Source organism: Canis lupus, chromosome 2 (genome assembly GCF_048164855.1).
Source record: "Canis lupus baileyi chromosome 2, mCanLup2.hap1, whole genome shotgun sequence".
NCBI lineage: Eukaryota > Metazoa > Chordata > Mammalia > Carnivora > Canidae > Canis > Canis lupus.
The window spans coordinates 15,105,891-15,128,634 of NC_132839.1; the positions used below are offsets into that span (position 1 = coordinate 15,105,891).

Sequence of the window (22,744 nt, forward strand, 5' to 3'; positions counted from 1 at the left end):
AGATTTTGTTGATTTATTTGATAGAGACAGACAGCACAAGCAGGGGGAGGAGCAAGCAGAGGAAGAGGGAGAAGCAGGCTCCCTGCTGAGTAGGGAGTCCAACGTGGGGCTTGGTCCCAGGACTCTGAGATCACGACCTGAGCCAGCCGAAGGGAGGTGCTTAAAGGATTGAGCCATCCAGGTGCCCCTCCTTAGGACTTTTAATTCATATTATACTTGGTAAAATAATTTATCCATATATATTTTTTGCTTTCTGCTTTATACTTTTCTATTTTTGCCCAATGAATGCTTTTTAAGAAATAGCTCATCACTTGTTCACTCTCAAAATTTACTTTGTATAGAAGAGGTACTTTCCATACTTCACTAATGCAATTTACTCCAAATTATAGCAAAATATGAAAACAACTTGTTAGAAAAATGGATTTTTTTAAAAACGGGGTCTTCCAATCTAAACTGGAAACTGCCATTAACTCTACAAGTGAATAGGAAAAACGCTTTCTTGACCGTCCTCTTCTGGGAGCACATAGGGTTTTGAGGTAAACTAGGGAAGGAAATTCAATATGATTCTGGACCAGAATACACATGGGGAAACCGATGTTAGGTTTAGTTAAACCCTGCTCTAAAGGGCCTGGGAAGAATGGTTTTGTTATCTAATTATTTCAAGTCTGGGAGAAATCACAAAATTCGCGTGTGTTACATATATACCTGTGTTTGGTTAAATACTAATTCCTGTTTAAAGCAGGTAAAAAGTTTTGTGTCAAGCAGGTAATAGCCTTCTACGATCCTGTCCTTATCTATGAAAAGATCTGAGCATTTATGAATTATTAAGATCGAAAAAGCTTTTTATTCCACAATTAATAGTACAAATTATCCAATTTTTATATGTCAGGATTTTGATTATTCCAAGCCTTTAGCATCAAGAAACTGTTACAAAACATTATCTGAGGCAGTTCATACAAGTCACCAACCAGTTTGCTGGAAAAATATTATACCTTTTTTTCATTTAATCGCTTATTATTATATTAAATATACCACCTACCAAGCATGGCATCTGTCTCAGCACACATAGCATAATAAAAGGCTCTAATATTTTTAATTTCCTTTTTTGTAAACTTTCCAGTGCAGTTTTTTGTATAAGAAGAGTAATAATCTACAGGGTGCATTTCTGACAGAGGCGACCACTTTGGAATTTTGATGGCATCATAAGAAACCTAAAAAGGAGAGAAAAACAAGGTAGTAATATTCTTTTCTTCCAACAAGTATGTATGGTGAACTAGACAATGCTTATTTACTTAGGATTATAGAAGAAAATAGTTATGAGTTATGTAAAGAAAATAGGAAATCAAATACATGGTTAGGAACAAACTATTCCCAGTAACAATGAAAGGTGTATATTAATATCTGTAGACATAATGAGACAGTTGTGAAAATTATTTTTATAAATTTATATGACAGTGAAAAACATGAGGTATATTAGACAGTATTCTAGTCCACAAAAAGTATCCAAGCTTTTTAATATAGTGTGTGACCAACTCAAAATTCCAAAATCAACAACCTGAGATTTCCGTTCCCAATAGTTCGCCTATAAAATTGCCAATATCTAGTGAGACAGCCAAATGTTTGCTAAGAACAAGTACAACTTTTGGAAACACATGAATGCTTATAGTCTTGGTGAAAACAACACTAAGAAAAAAAAAAAAAAAGAAAACAACACTAAGCTTAAGTCATATACTTTTTTTAGTCATGTAACTAAAAAAACTCAGGTATCTACTTACTATTTACTTGTAAGTTATCTGCTTCAGTTCATTAGGCTAGTACTAATCTTTCAAGATAGAACCAGTTACAACTTTTTATTTATTTTTTATTTTTTTCAGTTACAACTTTTTAGAAGACATGAAGTATCTACAATTTTGATACTATTTCCTTTGCGATAGGATTCACTAAACAGCATTTCTGATTAGAGGTTTTTTTTTTTTTTTTTTTTAAGATTTCACTTATTTATTAATGAGACAGAGAGAGGCGGAGACACAGGCAGAGGGAGAAATAGGCTCCATGCAGGGAGCCCGATGTGGGACTTGATCCCCAGACCCTGGGATCATGCCCTGAACCAAAGGCAGATGCTCAACTGCTGAGCCACCCAGGCATCCCTCTGATTAGAGTTTTTAAAGCAACTTAAATTCAGTTTAAGTTGATACCTTTCAAAACACACATAGTCTTCATTTGCATGGTTCAGATGTGCATGGATTTCATTTACCACAGTTTAATTAAATAACACCAGTCCCCCAACAACACAAATTTTAATTACCAAAGTATATGAACTGTGAGTTGCCGCATAAAGTACAAACTTTCACATTCAAATACTGCTAGGTCTTTAGACTACAAATCCTTGTATATTACAGATGTGTATCCCAATCAGGGACTAATCATGTCATTTTTTTCAAAGTCTGTCAGTGATTGGTCACTGCATATCTTTTATTCAGTATGCATACATATAGCTACGTGTGGAGTTCTGCTATCTCCTTGTCTCTCAGCGATAACTCCATGTGACATTTTACAAAAATGGATAATCAAAAGAGGGGACTGGTCAAAAAAGATGAATGTACAGGGACGCCTGGGTGGCTCAGTGGTTGAGCGTCTGCCTTTGTCTTAGTGCTTGATCCCGGGATCTGTGATCCAGTCCTGCATTGGGCTCCCTATGGGGAGCCTGCTTTTCCCTCTGCCTGTGTCTTTACTTCTCTCTTTGTGTCTTTCATGAATCAATAAATAAATCTTAAAAAAAAGATGAATGTACAGTAAAGAAATAAAAAAGTAATAACACTGTACATAAAATATGAATCAAACATTAACTAGACTTATAGAAAAAACTGCCAATCTGGGAATGTTGACACTGCCATCATTTGATACACTCTAGTTATGCAGCCAGAGGAACTTAGTGAGACACACTGACTGATAAAAATGGGAAGGTCATTGCAAAACAATAGGATGAAGATATCCTAGAGAAAGTGACACTGGAAAAAATCCTAGGAACTCAGAGAAATATATCATGACATTGGAAGTACAAAGGGTAAAATATTGGAAGGTGAACCACATTTAGAAAGGGATAGGACAGTCTGCCAAGACTCAGAGATGTTTGCCCCAAATCTTGTTACACATTGAGAAGGCAAGCACTGTTCAAATTCTTGATTTTTTACAAAAATGCCAAACAGTTTAATTCTTAATATTTCTAGTGTTTTCAGTTACAGTGCATTAAACATTTTATAAACATAAAAACAATAAACATTTTTTATGTTTTTATGTTTAAACGTAAATGTTTTTTTCTATTTCCCTACACATTTATAACCCAAAATAAGAGCAATTTAATGTTTTGACAAATGGTTTTAAGAGTCCTAGAAAAATGGTCATTTTCTCAATTGATTATTGAGATCTCTTTGTACAGTTTCAGCTTGTATAGTCACTTTTGCCACCCTGGAACTGTGCCAAGTGGAGACTGCCTGCATTCTTAAGAGAATCATCTTTTTGTTTGTTTCTTTTTTTCTCCCAAGGTTTTATTTATTTAAGAGAGAGAGAGAGCTCACAAGCTGGGGGAAGGGGGGGCAAAGGGACAGAGAGAGCATCCTGAGCAGACTCTGCACTGAGTGCAAAACCCCACCTGCGGCTTGATATCAGGACCCTGGGACCATGACCTAAGCTGAAACCAAGAGTTGGACACTCAACCAACTGAGCCACCCAGGTACCCGAGTTTCTTTCTTTTTTTTTTTATAGACACATTTATATGCAAATGTGTTCAACTCATAAGTAGATTGCTGAGTTTTAGTATTTATTTTATCTTTGTAAAATTGCCCCTTTGTTTTTTGCCAATCAGTTATTGGTCACATTTGATTTGCTAACATATGGAATTTTCAAATTTTTCTTTAAAAGTGATAATAAAAGAAGCAGTGGGCAAGTACCAACGACATACAGCTTTAATGTTAACTTGTACTTTTGAGCACACAATAGCATACTTACCTTTTTGAGCCAATAAAGAGATGTGTGAAATGTTGAAGATCCAAAATTTTCTCCTGAAGATGGGGAAGGATATGGATGTGGTAAATTTAATCCCAAGTACAGAACAAATGGCTGAGTGGAATTACTTGCTTCCTTTCTTAGCCAATTTACTGCTCTGTCTGTATTCTTCCAATCTCCTTCCATTACTCTTACTTTAGTCTTTTTAGGGATAAGATTAATCATAGGTCTACCTTCTTGTCTGAGTAAGAAAGCAACATCTCTTGTCCATGCTTCAACACGGTTGCTGAGGAAGCAAAAAGACAGGTGTATTATAAGGTACTAAAAAATATTTTTTTTTAATTTTTAAAAAATTTTTATTTATTTATGATAGTCACACAGAGAGAGAGAGAGAGAGGCAGAGACACAGGCAGAGGGAGAAGCAGGCTCCATGCACCGGGAGCCCGATGTGGGATTCGATCCCGGGTCTTCAGGATCGTGCCCTGGGCCAAAGGCAGGCGCCAAACCGCTGCGCCACGCAGGGATCCCCTAAAAAAGATTTAAAAAACTGACTAAACATAAATATAAGAAAGCAATATGGAAAACAATTTTTAGACTCAATCATGTAAATGTTCAGGCTCACTACACTAGATCTCATTAAAAGAGTTACTGAGACTTGCAAACACAAAAACCAGGGGGAAAAAAATGACAAGAATCAAATAGTCACCTATGTAAAACTAAGATTGATTATTTTTAAGGGTTATTTTTCTTATTAACAAGATATTTAATAAAATAAAAAATGTTTCAAGTTCCTAGTATTTCTCCTAAATTTTCTAGCAATTTGTCTTTTTTTTTTTCTGTCAGAAGAAAGATAGATTTTAATTTTTATTCCAGTATAGTTAATATACAATGTTATATTTGTTTCACGGGCACAACATAGTGATTTAAAAATTCCATATATTCCATATATTACTCAGTGCTCATCAAGATAAGTCCTTAAAATCCTCTTCACCTATCTCACTCAACACCCCCCCTTGTAACCATTAGTTTATTCTCTATAGTTAAGATTTTTTCTCTCTCTCTCACATGCATACACAATTATTGTTTCTGATGGGATTTAAACAGCTAGATGTGTCTCAGGTAAGTCTCCTGAATGAAAACATTACAATTCTGGATAATGACCTTGCAAGTTTCAGTATCAGCCTAATGTATTCTATAAAAGGAGAAAGAAATCTATACTCCTTTCCATTAAATGTTCTTCTCTCAGTGTTGTGAGAAATACACAAACTATTTTTTAAAGGCTGTCATCTGTCTTTCTCACATACATGAACACTCAAAAAAGTCTATTTTAGTGGAATAAATAAACTCTAGCAAATTCAGGTTAGAAGTAAGAGAATCTTTTTTTAATTCATAGATCCATTTGTATATAAGATGAAAATCATGGATTTTTTTGCCACTGATTTAATTTATTATTAGTAGTAGTACTTATTATATGTAATATAAAATATTAATATTAATATACTTTGTATTTTAAATATTTCATAGTTTTTATTATAAATATGTTTTGTATGTAATAATACTAAAAACATAGTAAAAATAAGTTCTCCATTTTTCATGGCTAACTACAATAGAATGTAGGTATTAAAAGAGCCACCTGATTCAAAAAAAAAATAAAATAAAAATAAAAGAGCCACCTGGAAGGCTGGAAATATTTAGAGGAACACAGGGAGACTGAATGGATGACAAATTGGATCAATCAAGAAATTACATGAACTCAAAAAATTCATGTAGAATAATCATGGGACTTCACCAGAGACCAAAACATATAGTCAAGGATGAAAAGAATTAAACAGAGCCATTCCAAAGTTGTTATTACTATTTTGTTTTTGTCTTTTTTTACAGAACAAAAAATTTGTGGAGATTCTCAAATTCAGCTTACCAGATGAAACATGCAGGTTATTTTCTGCCAGCTGCTTGAACCTGTTACTGAAGTCCTTCTCACATTTGAAAGCTTTACCTTTCATCTTCCCTACAGTAATTCTGGTTTATCCAATGTTCTCCAAAAGGTTTGTACTTTCCTGCTTGGATACCTTTGTTTGGAAATTTCTCCTTCCTGTCCATTTTAGCTTAGTAATGTTCTACTCTATGAAAGCTCATCAAATCTAAATGCTATTAAAACTATATATACTATTTAAAAAATATATATATATATATATATATACTATTAAGAAAAATACTGCCAATTACACTAAACAGAACTTTGTAATGTCACTAGGTAAGATGCATTGCAATTTCAGAGATACCTTAAATTGTGAAAAAAAAAAGGTACCACCTTAGAATAAATTAAATATAGTACTTTACAGCCTTTACTCCCATCCCCTGAAAAAAAAAAATCTGGATGTGATCATTTACTCTTTTAAACAGAATGCAATATATTTTGCCCTGTACCATAGTTATCTAGACTTTTTTTAACCTCCTTTTTAAAACCACAAGTCTCTTCACCTAGCTCATATCTGGCTAATGCTAATGTTAAATTGAAAAGTTAAATTTCCCTATTATTAGATAGCTCCAGGCTCTTCTCAAAAAATTGAGACAAATTTCCACAAATGGCTAACACTGGCCAAAGTAGGAGTTATAAACTTCATTATAGGCAGCTAAACATAATATATTAAAGTTTAGTAATTAAATGGGAAAAAAAATCCAAGAATGGTAATGAGATTGTAGGCTCAGAGCTATCCACTAAGGTCTCAAGAAACTGATCTAGGAATTATGGTAGACAGCATTCTGCAGGTAGCCCCAGGGGCTGCTTCAGCCAAGAATTTGCTAATCATCAGAAATGAGAGTACCGGAATAATTAAAACAGCAGCAGACTCTTTCATTATCTTCAATTATCTGAGATTGCACCAAGAATAATGCAAACTGTTCTAGATACTGAATTTCATTAGTGATAATAGAATGGTGGTAGTGGTGTGGGTTCTACAAAAGCTTCTAAAATGACCAAAGGGGGCAGCCCGGGTGGCCCAGCAGTTTGGACTGCCTTCAGCCCAGGGCATGACCCTGGGGACCTGGGATCCCGTGTCGGGCTCCCTGCATGGAGCCTGCTTCTCCCTCTGCCTCTCTCTGTCATGAATAAATAAAATCTTAAAAAAAATTTTTTTTTTAAATTTAAAAAAATAAAATGACCAAAGGAATGGATGGATGCCTTTCTTTATTATAAGGAAAAGAAACTCCTCTTTGGTATGGATAAAAACAATATAAAGGTATATATGATCTTAGATCATAAAACAATAGTAGATATAGATGAGATATATACCAAGAGTCACTGTGATTCTATTGAGAAAGCCTGTGCTCTGGTCTGGAGGCCTGACAGGGACAGGAAGACTGGTATAAGCAGCTCATAGTTTGCTTCACTTTCCTGTTTGCCAAAAGGTTCAAGCTTAAGAATTTCCCAAAGCAATTGTCTCATTTTGGAAGTAGGCCTTTATTTTTCATTTGTTTCAGAGGAGTGAAAATTGCCTGGTATGACTCGGCTTCAGGAAAACATGATGAAGTGACATGGATTGAGAACAGATTAATTTCAGTGGAAGTAGGATGACAGAGGATTTGATTGTAGATTTTAAACTTTCAAATTTTTAGCTAGGAAAGAGAAGACAGCAGCTTATTTAACTTGACTTCTGATGCCATTAGAATGTAAGTTCCCTGAGTTTAGAGATTTTTGTGTTTTGATCACTACTGTATTCCTATCCTTTAAAAAATAGTGTCTGGTACATAATAGTTGGCTCAATTAAGTACTGGCTGAATAAATACATTGGACTATACTTTTGTAACTTAAATAAGGATCATCTTTTAGTATTTTAAGGACTTTTACTTAATACTCAATTTATTTATTAAATTGTATTGATCTTAGAAATCTAGTTTTTAAAATGTCTATATAAAATACCTCCAAATTCTTCACACTTCCAAATTAACATGCTCTTTGGTTTTGTGGATTTAGAAATATTTAGCTTTACATTATGTTTTCTCAATCTCTACACTATTGACATCTTGGGCTTGATAATTCTTTGCTTTGGGCTGGAGGTGGGGTGGGGGCAGATGGTAGGTGGGTTGTTCTGTGCATTGTATACTGTTTAGCAGCAACCCTGGCCTCTACCGTCTAGATACCAGCAGCATTCCCCCAGTCCTTATTAAATGTCTTGGGGCGGTGGGGCGGTGGGGCGGTGGGGAGGCTTGTCAAAATTGCCCTGGTTTGAGAACCATTGTTTTTTATTTTGAGAATATATTGGCAAGAGAGTTTAATCTGATAGTAAAAAGACAGAGTATTATAGTAATAAACTGAAGAAACTTGTAATTCTGGCTGAAAATACAAGGAGGTTCAAAAACAACCAATTTCAGTGGAAAAGATAGCACAAAGAGTTATAAAAACAACTATTGATTTTGAGAGTCAGTCTCTTAAAATACTGAATACCCCTATTAAGTTTGATATTGAGAGACATTTTTTTCTGAGATCTATTTTTTAAATTGCACAGAAAAATCTAAAATACAATGTGCTATAATTCATATAACCTTTGCAGATATGCTACTAGTAGCATCCTTGACCTATTTGTCAGCTAAATAACTATGTGGGTTCATACAGAACTAATACAGACAGTTCTGAGAGCTTTTTTCAATTTTCTAAACTCTGGTGAGTTATAAAAATTAGCTACAAGAAATTATTATACTGAAAACCATCTCTGATGTCCCAGATATCCACATTAAGTAGCTCTTTTCCTTTTACTGATTTTAAACCATAGGTTAAACAGAACATTAATGTTTATCAAATAATAAGTAGCTAGATCAATGTCATTGTCTCAGTCATTCATTCAAACACTTAATGCCTACAATGCACCAGCATGATTTTGGCAGTGGAAATATGCATGAAAAAGAGAAACAGAGTTCTTATTTCTGATGAATAAAATTCAGATAAAATTTAACCATATCATACACAGCATGATAGTTACAGGGAATATGAGCTGTTCAACCTTAGATTCCTTTTATTACTGGATTGCCTGAGAAAACAGAAAACAATAGGAAATAACACAAGACTGGGTAATAGTATGGGATAGGATAATAATAAATTTTACTTTGGATTAAGCTTACTTTCTAAAAAGTAGAATTTTAAAGAGAAACTTGTGAAACTACATGAAATAATTACCAGTGCAACACACTTTAGAAAAATAAAGGGTTTGGGGCACCTGAATGGCTCAGTCCATTAAGCATCTGACTCTTGATTTTGGCTCAGGTCATAATCTCAGGGTCATGAGATCAAGCCCTGTGTCAGGCTCCACCCTGAGCACAGAATCTGCTTAAGATTCTCTCTCTCCCTTTCCCTCTGTCCTTTCCCCTGCTAAGAAAAGAAAAAAAAGAAAGAAAATGAAAGGTTTATGTAAACATTAAACTATATTCTGATTAAGCCATTTTTATAATAATTTTCCCCCCTTGATTGAATGCTTATTCTGCACCTGGCATTGGTTAAGTACTTCATATTACCTTATTTAATCTTTTTACATAATCTCTAATATTAACTGATTCAAAACTCCTAATCATCCAATGAGGTGGGTATTATTTTTTTAAGATTTTTTTATTTTTAAGTAATTTCTATACGCAATGTGGGGCTCAAACTCATAACCCCAAGATCAGGAGTCATTGCTCCACTGACCGAAGCAACCAGGCACCTCACGGTGGGTGTTATTAATTCCAGTTTTCAGGTAAGAACACTGACACTTAGAGAAGTCAAGTAACTTGCCCAAGGTCGCAAGGATGGTAAGCAGGGAAGCTGGGCATTTAACAGTTCTGATGGACTCAAAGCCTATGCTCCTTCTACTTCTGCTTCCACCCTTTTTTTTTCCTCCTGCATTACTCGCAGAGTTGGGGGAGAGCTTTTTGCACAAAACTAGCTTGTGCAGTGATCCAGAGCTAGTGAAAATCATGTGAAAGAAATGAAAGACCAGGTGCATACTGAGGGAGAGAGAGACAGTGGTATGAAATGAGACCAGAGGTATGCAGGGACTAGATAATACAGGGTCTTATAAACCATTTTGTAGATTTGGAATTTTAGCCTACCTACAGAGGAAAAAAGATCCACAGAAAGATTTTAATTGGGTAAGACACTTGATCAGGTGTTTATTTTATTATTAATTTTTTAAAGATAGATTTATTTATTTGTTTGTTTATTAAAAGATTTTATGTATTTATTCATGAGAGACACACAGAGAGAGAGAGAGAGGCAGAGACATAGGCAGAGAGAGAAGCAGGCTCCATGCAGGGAGCCTGATGTAGGACTTGATCCTGGGTCTCCAGGATCAGACGCTAAACTCCAGAAGGTGGCGCTAAACTGCTGAGCCACCCAGGTGTCCCTATCATTAATTTTTTTAATCAGCTGAGCCACACAGGCATCCTGTTCCGTGACTTAATTAATTTATTTGTTTTTATTTAAATTCAGTTAATTAACGTAGAGTGTATTATTAGTTTCAGAAGTAGAGGTCAGTGATTCATCAGTCTTAATATAACACCCAGTGCTCATTATATCACATGCCCTCCTTAATGCCCATCACCCAATTACCCCATTCCCCCACTTCCTCAGATGTATATTTTTGAAAGATCACTCTGTCTGCTTATAGAGAATGGATCAGATAGAAGAAACATTAGAGGGCCACCTCAATATTTTATGCAGGAGAGGCTAGTGGCTTGGTGGAGATGGTAAGTGAATAAACTGGAGAGAGATTTTAGAAGTAGAACTGACAACATCTGGGGATGGATTAGAATGCAGAGGTGGGGAGGAGATGTGAGGGTCCCTCCTGGGTTTGCAGGATTGATATCTTTTAGATTTTGGGAGAAAGAAAAGGAAAGACATTTAACATTATCCAGAAATGCAAGACTAATACTCCAATTATTCTAGATTATTTTAGTATCTATTCACCCAAAACTCATTCTGTAAGCTTCCAGGGGCTGCAGTAACAAATTACTGCAAACCATGCTGTTTGCGTGGTTTAAAACAATAGAAATTAATTATCTCATGGTTCTAGAAGCCAGAAATTAGAAATCAAGGTATTGGCTGGCCAGTGTTCCTTCTGCGGGAGCATGGGAAGAATTCTTCCTTTTTCCTTGTTTCCGGCATTCAAAATATACATCTGAGGAGGGTGAGGGAAGGGGTAACTGGGTGATGGGCATTAAGGAGGGCATGTGATGTAATGAACACTGGGTGTTATATTAAGACTGTAGCTGTGATCACTCCAGTCTCTGCTCTGTCTTCACAATGCCTTCTCTGTGTGTCTACGTCTTTTTCTTTTCTAATGAGAACACTAGTCATCAGATTTAAGACTCACTTTAAATTCAGGATAACTTCATTTTGAACCCTAACTAATTACATTTGTAAAAAGGATCTATTTCCAAATTAGGTCACATTTTGTAGTTCCAGTTAGACATGAAGTTTTGGGGAACACTATTCATCTCACTATCTTCACCGTTACTTTTATTCAATTTATTTTTCTGGTTCTTGCCATAATTATTAGCATCATAATCATTCACTACCACCATTGCCATAACCCTTAATTAGTGCCTGTTAGGCAAGAGGTACTGCTCTAAGGCTTTAATATGTCTCTATGCCAGGAATCACAAGTGTTGGGAGACTTTGAAGATCATACCCAAGTTCACCAGAAGAATTCATGGGATGCAGCATTTAGTTGTACACATGGCCATGATTATAGTGAAAGGACACAAAGCAAAATCAGCAAAGGAAACAGTATTTAGGGTAAATTGATAGCAAACCAGTTTCAAGTTTCCAGGTGGAGTCACAAAAGGCACACTTTATTCATCCAGTATCAAACATGACCATATGTATGAAGAATTGTCTATTAGGGAATCTCTTTAGTACCCAAGTTGTTATTGGGGGCTGATCATGCAGATACCCTCTGCCTCCCAGACTCTCAGAGGGAAAGCAAGCATTGAGCATAAACCACATTGTACATCCTAGGTACAGAATAAGTCATTTTCATCAGGGAATACATGGAACACTCCCGATATTCAAGTTACTGGATATAAACCAAGGGCCAGTCTTGAAAGCGGGCCATTCTAAGGATGGCCATCACAGACCTGCTGTGTTTAGTTTTTTTCCTGCAGACCTCATTCCATTTAATCCTCACAACAAAGAAATTAGAGGTCAGTAGTAAACAGAGAAACTAAAGCTCACAAGGAGGCATTCTGATTCCAGATTTCTGCTCTTACTCACTATGCTTGCCTGCCTTGTTTTTGAAGACATAGTAAGATGAAAAAAAAAAGTTATAATAGATCGACAGGAGATAACTGACAAAAGCAAGTAGCAGGATTAGAGTCTTTAAAAAAGATTATAAATTGTATTCAGTACATAGTAGACATTGTATAACAAAACTCAAAAATAAATTTTACAGACCTTTAATGCTTAAGAAAAATAAAAATTACCAGCGTATTAGCAATTTTAATATTTTAAGAAGATTAAAGAAAGGCAAAGTGTTAGCCAAATTAATACAATCAAGGGATTAAGAGATTTATTTTCACCTTTGTGGAGAAATAATAAAAGTCAAAAAGGGTACATGTATGTGCTATAGCAGAGGATAGCATATTAGCATTATTTTTTTTTCTTTTTTACCTAATGGAGTGATGTCCTGAAGTGTAGTCCAGTTTGCCAAATTTTTGTGTTCGGTAGCCATGCTTCTCCATGATATCCATCCATGTTGTATAATTTGGATCTAGGCCCTTAAAGTTATTCCAAGATTCTGTTAAGTGAGTGAAGAGGCCACTCCACATTGCTGGGGGTAGTAAGGCGAGAGACTGGGATTAATGTTAAGCTTGTTGATTTATTTTAACTATTAAGACAATTACAGCAGGAGAAAAAAATCTACTAGCTTAGAGCTCATGCTCTGGGGTAAGACATAAGTGCATTAGGTCCTTCAGCTAACATTTCTGATTGTTACATTGTGTTATCAAGGGGAAAACTCTGCAAGAAGTTTCCATTTTACAGCTGAGTCTTTAAGGCTTATTGGTTAAGATGCTTAAGGGTAAATATAGCTGGAATTATGTACAAAGCCTGTTGACTCTATCTAGGTCTTCTTTCAATCATAAAAATAATCACTAAGTACTTATTTATTTTACAAGTCAGTCCATTGAAGTATAGATCTTTTTCCAACATCCTTAAGGATGTACTGGCTTTCCACAAAAAAATTAAGTGTACTACATCTTTGTTGTTATTTTCTACAAGTATGATTGTATCCAGTAAATCTTTCTTCATGTATTAACAGCCTTAAAGGGATAAATAGGCAGTAATACTATAATAGTAGGGGACTTCAGTACCCTAGATTCAACAGTGGATAGATCATCCAGACAGAAAATCAATAAAGTAACACTGGACTTAGAAATTACATGTTAGACCAGATGGAATTAACAGACATTTACAGAACATTCCATCTAAAAGCAACAGAATATACACTCTTCTTAAGTGTATATGGAACATTCTCTAGGACATGGGAGAGATCATATGATAGGCCACAAAATAAATTGTAATAAATTTAAGAAGTTGAAATATCAGGGATCTTTTCTGACCACAAAGGTATGAAATTGGAAGTCATTTACAAGGAGAAAACTGAAAAATTCACAATTATGTGGAGATTAAACAACATGGTCCTGAACACCAAAGGGTCAAAGCAGAAATCAAAATAGAAATTAAAAAAATATCTTGAGACAAATGAAAATGGAAGTTTAACATACCAAAAACTAATGGTACACAGTTCTAAGGGGTAAGTTCAGAGAGTTAAATGCCTACATCAAGAAAAAAGAGCTGAAATAAACAACCTAACTTTACAACTTTAAGAACTAGAAAAAGAACTAAGCCCAGAGTTAGTAGAAGAAAGGAAAAAACAAGATTAGAGTGAAGATAGAGACTAAAAAAGAAAATAGAAAAGATCAATAAAACTAAGAGCTGTTTTCTTAAAAAGATAAAAAGACAAACATTTAGCTAGACTTACCAAGAAAAAAGATGATTAAAAAATCAGAAATGAAAGAGAAATTACAACTTATAACAGAAATACAAAGAAAGAGTTATAAGACTACTATGAACAATATATGACAACAGATTGGAAGACCTAGAAGTGGATATATTCCTAGAAGTATACAACCTACCAAGACTGAATCATTAAGAAATGGAAAATCTAACACCCCAATTATGAATAAGGAGATTGAATCAGTAATCAAATTCCTCCCAAGAAAGAAAAGTCCCAGACCAGAAAGCTTTATTGGTGAATTCTACCAAGCATTTATAGAAGAATTAATATCAATCTGTCTCTCCAAACTCTTCTAAAACAATAGAAGAGGAGGAAATACTTTCAAACTAATTTTATGAGGCCAATATTACTCTAATACCAAAACCAGAAGTGGACACCTCAGGAGAAGAAAATGATAGGCCAATATCCCTGATGAACATAGTATAAAATCATCAACAAAATATTAGCAACCTGATTTCAAGAATACGTTAAAAAGGTCATACACCATGATCAACTGGAACTTATTCCCAAGGATACAAAGATGATTCAATATCTGCAAAGCAATCAACTTGATATACCATGTTAACAAAATGAAGGATAAAAATCATATGCTCATTGTAATAGAGAAAGCATTTGATGAAATTGAATATCCATTCATGGTAAAAACTCTCAACAAACTGGGTATAGAAGGAGCATAGCTCAACATAATAAAAACCATATGTGATAAGCAACAGCTAACATATTCAGTGGTGAAAAGCTGAAAGCACTTCCTCCAAGATCTGGAACAAGACAAGGGTGCCCACTTTCAGAATTCTTACTCAACACAGTAGTACAAGTCCTGGGTAGGGCAATTAGGCAAGAAGAAATAAAAGGCATCCAAATTAGAAAGAAAGAAGTAAAACTGTCTCTATTTGCAGACAACATATATAGAAAACCCTAAAGATTTCACAAAAAAACTGTTAGAACTAATCATTGCATTTAGTAAAGTTTAAAGTTGCAGGTTATAAAATCAATATACAAAAATCAGTTGCATTTCTATATAGTAATGACAAACTATCAGAAATTAAGAACATAATCCCATTTACGATTGCATCAAAATGAATAAATTACCTAGAAAAAATTTAACCAAGGAGGATTAAAGAGTTGTAAACTAAAAACTGTAAGACACTGATGAAAGAAACTGAAGATGACACAAATAAATGGAAAGATGTTCTGTGCTCATGGATCAGAAGAACTGATATTGTTAAAATGTCCATACCATTCAAAGCAACCGATAGATTTAGTGCAATCCTTGAGAAAATTCCAATGGCATGTTCCCAGATAGAACAAACAATCCTAAAAATTGTATAGAACCACACACGACCCCAAATAGCCAAAGCATTCTTGAGAAAGAAGAACAAAACTGGAGGCATCATACTTCTTGATCTCAAACTACATTGCAAAACTATAACTACCAAGACAGCATAGTATTGGCCTAAAAAATGACACATTATTTCAATGAAATGGAATAGAGAGCCTAGAAATAAACCTGAGCAAATATGGTCACTTTAAAACAAAGGAGCCAAGAATATATAGATAATGGGGAAAGGACATGCTCTTCAATAACTGGTGTTGGGAGGGACGCCTGGGTGGCTCAGCGGTTGAGCATCTGTCTGCCTGGAGTTCCAGGATCACGTCCCACCTCACGCTTGCCTGCATGGAGCCTGTCTCCCTCTGCCTGTGTCTCTGCTTCTCTCTTTCTGTGTCTCTCACGAATAAACAAATAAAATCTTTTGTTTTCACATGCAAAATGGAGGTAGTAACAATATCTACTTTATTGAAATGTTATTTTATAAATTAAGACATGAAAGCCACTTAGAATATTGCCAGGCACATGGTTAAGAATGTAACAAATGAAAAAAAAAAGAATAACAAATGTTAGTCTGTATTACTGTTGTTACATTTTGGAAATCTTAAGTATCAACTAACGTTTTGGAAACCTTTTGAGTTCATTAATCACCTTTTTATTAATTATTTCATTTGATGCTGGGAGCAACCCTGTGAGATAGATAAGGAATAGATAGATGATAGATAGATAGATAGATAGATAGATAGATAGATAGATAATAGATAGATAGATAATCAACAGTAAGATATCTAACCCTGTAGATTAGGAAACCAAGTGACTTGTTTGGCCCATTGAGGATTAGAATCTAGGACAACATCTCACACTTGTCCATTGCTCATTCCACTTGCTCAATAGGAAATAAAAAACTAACAAAACTGTTAATACCCCTGGGCCTTCATCACTGACATATCATTTAGAGTACTGAGTTTCTTTTAATCATTGGCGATTACATCAGTCTTTGTGCTGGTGGTGAAGGGATTGACTCAAATCACAGAGAAGCTCATGTCAGGAAGGCCTGACAGATGTGCTTTTGACACATCTCAGAGCAATCAAACATTAGAAAGGTGAGAAGGAAACAACTCTGTCAGAGAATAGACAGTTTATTTTAAAAAATGGCCTTTTGTCTTCTCAGTTATTCATGGATTAATACTGCTGGCATTTTGCCATTAAAAGTATGACTATTTGGGATGTCTGGGTGGCTCAGCAGTTGAGCATCTGCCTTCGGCTCCTGGGATCGAGTCCCACATCGGATTCCCTGCATGGAGCCTGCTTCTCCCTCTGCCTATGTCTCTGCCTTGCTCTCTCTGTGTCTGTCATGAATAAATAAAATAAAATCTTAAAAAAATATGCCTATTTGTTAAATTATTCTAATAAAAGTAAACACATTTGGATAGAAGTGAATGGAGACTGAAGAGAAAAAAGTCTATAATCTAAAATAATATGGAAAATTTCAGAGAAACCTTATGTATGAAAATTCTAACTACATTGTGCTATGCTCTGAAATTCCCTCCCAATCTCTTCTACTCATACTGAAAATTTCCTTGAAATTTTCTTGAAAATTCAACTGTCCTTGAAAATACAACTGTTCTAGGATATATGATTATTTCCTCATTTGCTTGGATAAGCAAAAGATTCTTAGTCAGCAATTATAAGGAAGTGAAACAGTGACACATGAACTAAACCCTTTTTTTTCCAATTCAAATTTTCCTTATTAAAAATTCTCATATACAAAGCAATAGGAAAGTGTTATAGCAAACCTCATGAAAATTCTCATAAGATTCATACATCAAGCATTTTGATAACCCATTAGTTGAAATACATTGTTTTAAGTACTGGGAATACAGAAGTAACAAAGTAGATAAAAATTTCCCTGTCCTCACAGATCTATATTTTACTGGCTTATATAAACAGTAAACAAAATATATAGGTGTGTGTATTTGTACGCACACGCATGTGTGTTAAACACTGCTTTGGATGATAAAAATTCTTACTCTTAAAAATAAAACAGAAATCCCAATAACCCCAATATATTCCTTAAAATATGTATCACTTATAGTAAAATTTTTTTATCAGATGACAAATATAACTTACTATTCTATTTTGAATAGAATCTTTTAAACTGTGAGAAAATTTTTATGTGTGTGGCCACTTCTTAATATTAAGCATGTTCATACCTGCGCGTGATGGGCAACAGATTGGAGAGTTTGTGTAGGCATTCAGAAAGGAAGTGCCATGTGCTTTCATTAAGTTGATAAAAGGAAGCTTCACTGCCTGACTTCCTGGATAAAATGTTAGCCTTCCATCCTGGAATAAAGAAATTTAATTAACACTGATTGCATTAGAAAAGAAGAAAATTATTTCCTTTAATTTTAACCATAAAATTGACAAGTAGCAAAAGACTTTAATATGATCCTAAGGATCCTCAAAAGATCAAACAAGTAAAAAGAAAAAAAAAAGATCAAACAAGTATAGACTGTCACCTATATCTGGTTCATAATATTAAGAATTTAGTGTTGCACTTAGATTCATTTGGATATAGTAAATAAACTAAAGGATTTCCTGGAAAGGAAAGTTCTTTTGGGGCATGATGGACTGATGGAACAAATATTTATTAAGCATTACCATGTGCCAGGTACTGTGAAAGATCTGGAAATTCAATGGTGAAAAAACAGAGTCCCTGGCCCCTTGAGGCTTACAGGTTAGTGGGAGAGGCAAAAATATACCGGTAAGTAAAGCATCAATAACTAAAAATTGTGATATGTGCTTTGAAAAAAACCCTTAGATACAGAATAACAAGGGAGACATAGAATGAACAGGGAAACCTCTGGGAAGAATGAGACCTAAAGGATGAGAAAGATCCAGCAGTTCTTTAAGCTAGACTCAAGTGAAGATGTTAGTGGCTGCTGGATAAATGAGCCTGAAGATGAGAAGAGATGTTTGGACTGGAGATACGCATTTTGGAACTGAAGAACTCTTCTTGGTAAAGAGCAAAGACAGAAAAAAGAATATTTTAGGCCAGGAGTTATCTCTATTCTATATTTTCAATATAATTATAAACAAAAACAGTTTTAAAAATGAGTTAAACCCTTGATATGTCTGAGATTTCCAAATGGATATATAAAGTAGGCTGCTGATTTCAGACAGGAATCTGGAGCTCTACCCTGGTAAAATAAACATGGAGGTCCTTAGCATATTCATGGTAAACTACGGAAACATGGAAGACTCTGGAAACATGGAAAATTATGATACTGAAAGAAACCTTTATGGCAGAGAATGAAAAAGGAGGAAAAAAAAGGATTCTGAGGAGTCCCCAACAAGAGGAGAAAGTGTCATGGGAAACTACGACAGAATGGCCAGCAAGGGAGGAAGATGATATGAGATTGAGCCCCCTGAATAGCGAGAAAAAACTGTCAAGAAAGAGGTAATGTTAGCTGTGTTGAGAGGCTACCTATGAAAAGGCTAGAAAACGCACATTGGTATTGGTATTAATTTATACTTTAACCATTATTGTTTCCTTCCTTCTGCTTGCTTTGCAGAAGCTTGTCTGGTGTTTTGTCTTTCCTGGCATTGAACCTTTCTCCTATTAGTGAGCTAGGGCAAGGGCGATTTGGGGCCCTAAATTTATTTATTTATATGTATATGTTTATATATTAAATTTATATATATTTATATATGTTTATGTACTATACTATAGTTATATGTGTGTATGTGTGTGCACACTCACCAATCATACTGATGTATGTAGGTACCAAAATATTTGGTATAAAAGAGATACAAGTGCAAAAAGTCAAAGAATTAATAACTTTATAATCTTAAATTTGAGTTGAAACTATCAGCATGATTTCATGATTTTTCTAGTATATGTACTTTCTAGATCTGTTCATTGGAAAGGTCTAAAAGCAATGAAAAACCAGAACACCTAGATTATAGTCTAAACACAAGACAGGACAGGGAATACACATGTTGGCCATGGAAGACTATCAAAGTAAGCTGCTGGAGATGATTAAGAATGGGTCAAAAAGACTCACAAACGACCTGAAGGGTCTTTCACATACCAAAGATGGGACATTTTGAAAATCAGTAAGTATAATGAATGCAAGGCCAGGTATTTGAACACAAATATAAAAAACCTATGTATTCACACTATACTGAAAAAAAAAAAAACCAACCTAAAATATTTCAGTCATCTTTGGAAGTTTCTAGGATGCTGTGATGCACTACCCTAGTTCCCTTTAGGAATGAAAGACTGCCTCTGCTAAAGAGAGTTGCTGTGCCCACCTCATGCCCCTTTCTGGCAGCAGTACACAACTGATGGCCATCCACTAAGGCATAAAGGCCTAGTCCCCTCACCCCAAATGGCAACCATTCTGAAGCATCCTACTAGTCTGAGAACCAAGCATAAAGAAAGCTGAGGCTTCTATTGAGATAGCAGCCAAACTCAACTTCTCCCTGCATAGTCCTGCTTTCTTCCTTTCCCTTTGATGTCAGGAGCACTCTCTAAGAAATCTCCTTCATGTTAATCTCCAATACTGCCTGTTCCCTAAATTGAGATAATCAGAAGATTACTTTGAATGACTTTCTCAACAAGTCCTATGGGCACATCTAGAGTATGTAATTTTAACCATCATAGGTTAACCAATGAGAAAGACAATAGAACATAGTGATTAAAAGCGCTCTTTGGTGTAGACGTGCTGGACACCAACAATCTGTGTGACCACAGTTAACAGCCAGGGATAATGAGCTAGTATCATAACCAAACATTTGTCTAAGCAGTAGTTTCTAAATAACTGATGATAGTAAAAGTTCCGGGTAATGTTGGTAGTAGTGTTCTTTTGGATGATGGCTTGGGAAACAGCAATAACACACCCACACAATTTCCTTAGAACATGGGCCAGTGGTTCAAATAACATCAACTGATGGGCTTAGATCAGCACTAACAGGATTAGCAGATATCTGGGGAATAAAAATGTGAACTTTCTGCATTGCTCTCCCAAACATGAGTTCCTGCAAATTTGGAAGTGGGAAAGCCCGGATGGGAAAGCTAACACGCTTTTGTGGAGATGCAGAATGTTATTTCTCCCCACAGTAAGACTCAGATGGGGGGAGGGACAGGGCTGAAAGTGCATTAGTAGTGATAAAATAATTTAGTGGGTCGTGGCTAGCATTAAAAAAAAAAAACCTAAAAAAACACACACAAAAAAAACAAAAACAAAAAGGGGGATTCCCTGGGTGGCTCAGCGGTTGAGCGTCTGCCTTCGGCCCAGGGCGTGACCTCGGGGACCCCGGATCGAGTCCCGCATCGGGCTCCCTGCATGGAGCCTGCTTCTCCCTCTGCCTGTGTCTCTGCCTCTTTCATGAATAAATAAATTAAAAAAAAAAAAAAGAACAAATTGCAAAGGTGCCATCAGATGCATTTTATTTACTAGAGTATTGTACGGGGTGTACATGTGTATACGGGGCCTCAAAATAAAATGCATTCCTTATTCTGCATCGGGGTCAAATACGTGGCAGCCTCTCAGATTCTGCTCCCCGAGGCCTGCTGCACAGGAAGAGCTGTGGCGGGTCGCTGGTCGGGGGCGCGATGCCCACTCCCTAGCCTCTCGGTACTTACGAAGGAGTCGCTCACGACTAGCACCACGTTGGGTGCACCGGGCCAACCCCCTGCAGCTCCTCGCCTCCGCCCACCTGCCCCGCGGTCTGGTGCCGCCAGCGCCGAGGCTGCGAACACCGACAGCCACAGCAGCAACATTGCAGGGAGCGGTTTAGAAACGCCGGGCGCCGGGCCCGCCGCCTCCCTCCAGGAACCGCCTCTGCAAACGGGGCGGGGATCCCACCGTCCGCAGCTCGGTTTCCTCCCGGCGCTTTACCCGCAGAACTACAACTCCCAGCAGGCTGGGCGTGCGCGCATGCGCAAAGGGGAGGAAGAAAAATTCCCCTCCCTCTTTCACCTTAAGACCTTGTAACCAAATACCGAGCGGACTGAACAGTCAGCCACTTCCAGTCACGTGAACGATGCCTGGGGGCTGCGCATGCGCCCGGAGTCCAGCCTCGGTGTTTGGAGGAGAAGCATCTGCCTGGCCCAGGTGGGTTAGGGTCGCTGTGGCTTTTGCAGAAGTTGGAGCCAATGTGTAGTTGAAATGGGAACTAGAGACGGAAAAGAGCAGGGGCGGGTCATTTTGTGCCGCGCAAGCGTGGCTGTCGGGACGGTGAATGGGCGATGATGAGGTGGCAGCGCGTCTGTCACTTAAGTTCGATGGGGCGGTTCTGTGGGGCCTCTGGCTGGGCCGCCTCAGGTGAGCCGTGGGGTCGCGGGGCGCCGCCAGCACGTTACCCCACAGGCGTCTCTAGCCTGCCTCCTCTTACTGCCGTGCAGGGGGGTTCGTCACGCCCCGGGGGCGAAGGCGTGGGCCTAGTCGGGGGGAGGGGGACAGCCTAGGTGCATCTTGCCTGCAGAGCGCGGAGGAGAGAAGCCCAGCGGCCTCGCTAGGGAAGAAATCCTGAGCCGGGTGACGAGTCCACCGACTGCCGTACGTCACGACCATCCCTGTCCCGCTGCGGAACAGGCACTGGCCCCACTTGAGTGTGGAACCAACTTTGAGAATTCTGGAAGAAGTCGAGTTCTGTCCCAGGGCCAGATTCTGATTTCGTTCTCTCTCCCACTTGTCAGGTACAGAATTTGCGCGTCGCGTGAGTCGTATTAGTATTTCTGACAGGAAGAGGAGGAGTTGAAGTGCCTGACGGGGCACGAACGCGACTCTAATATTCTCTGCCCTCCTCGCCTTCACCATTTTACAGATAGGAAAACTGAGGCGTGGACGGGTTAAGCGATTTGCCCGAGATGACGCGCTTAAGGGTGAGCAGGACTTGAAGTTTAGTGGTCTGTGCCCTAACGCAACTACATTTCTCTGTCCCTGGTTGAATTATAACATTTCATGACGTTCTGATGAGCTTAAACTCTATTAGTGTAGACAAATTTTAAGATTTTATTCATTTATTCATGAGAGTCACAGAGAGAGGCAGAGACACAGGGAGAAGCGGGCTTCACGCAGGGAGCCCGATGTGGGTGGGACTCGATCCCGGGTCTCCAGGATCACGCCCTGGGCTGAAGGCAGGCGCTAAACCGCTGCGCCACCCAGGGATCCCCATTGTAGACAAAATCTTTTTTTTTAATTTTTTTTTAATTTTTTAAAATTTATTTATGATAGAGAGAGAGAGGCGCAGAGACACAGGCAGAGGGAGAAGCAGGCTCCGTGCACCGGGAGCCCGACGTGGGAGTCGATCGCGGGTCTACCAGGATCGCACCCTGGGCCGAAGGCAGGCGCTAAACTGC

General features: G+C 37.2%; 3 protein-coding genes across 12 annotated transcripts in view; 2 read left to right on the forward strand and 1 right to left on the reverse strand.

The window, feature by feature from the left end:
* The window catches only part of LOC140612798 (uncharacterized), a 134,265-nt gene extending 130,535 nt beyond the window's left edge, over positions 1–3,730 (forward strand). Inside the window, exons 9-10 of the mRNA XM_072790900.1 lie at positions 1,121–1,233; positions 3,543–3,730. The gene's annotated coding sequence lies outside the window, so the exon portion shown is untranslated. The remainder of the gene's footprint in view (positions 1–1,120; positions 1,234–3,542) is intronic.
* Positions 1–21,299, reverse strand: part of ARSK (arylsulfatase family member K) — a 34,770-nt gene extending 13,471 nt beyond the window's left edge. Inside the window, exons 1-5 of the mRNA XM_072790909.1 lie at positions 21,026–21,299; positions 17,589–17,718; positions 12,641–12,800; positions 4,006–4,288; positions 1,040–1,211 (exon numbers count right to left, since the gene is read on the reverse strand). Coding sequence (XP_072647010.1) covers positions 1,040–1,211; positions 4,006–4,288; positions 12,641–12,800; positions 17,589–17,718; positions 21,026–21,163 — 883 coding nt within the window. The 5' untranslated portion in view covers positions 21,164–21,299. The remainder of the gene's footprint in view (positions 1–1,039; positions 1,212–4,005; positions 4,289–12,640; positions 12,801–17,588; positions 17,719–21,025) is intronic.
* Positions 21,300–21,354: 55 nt separating this feature from the next.
* The window catches only part of SKIC3 (SKI3 subunit of superkiller complex), an 80,065-nt gene continuing 78,675 nt past the window's right edge, over positions 21,355–22,744 (forward strand). For 4 of the 10 annotated variants that reach the window (XM_072790824.1, XM_072790812.1, XM_072790807.1 and 1 more), the window contains exons 1-2: positions 21,355–21,497; positions 21,868–22,081. The gene's annotated coding sequence lies outside the window, so the exon portion shown is untranslated. Of the gene's footprint in view, positions 21,498–21,867; positions 22,268–22,744 lie in introns of all 10 variants that reach the window. The other 6 variants (XM_072790815.1, XM_072790839.1, XM_072790797.1 and 3 more) reach the window with 6 other exon arrangements.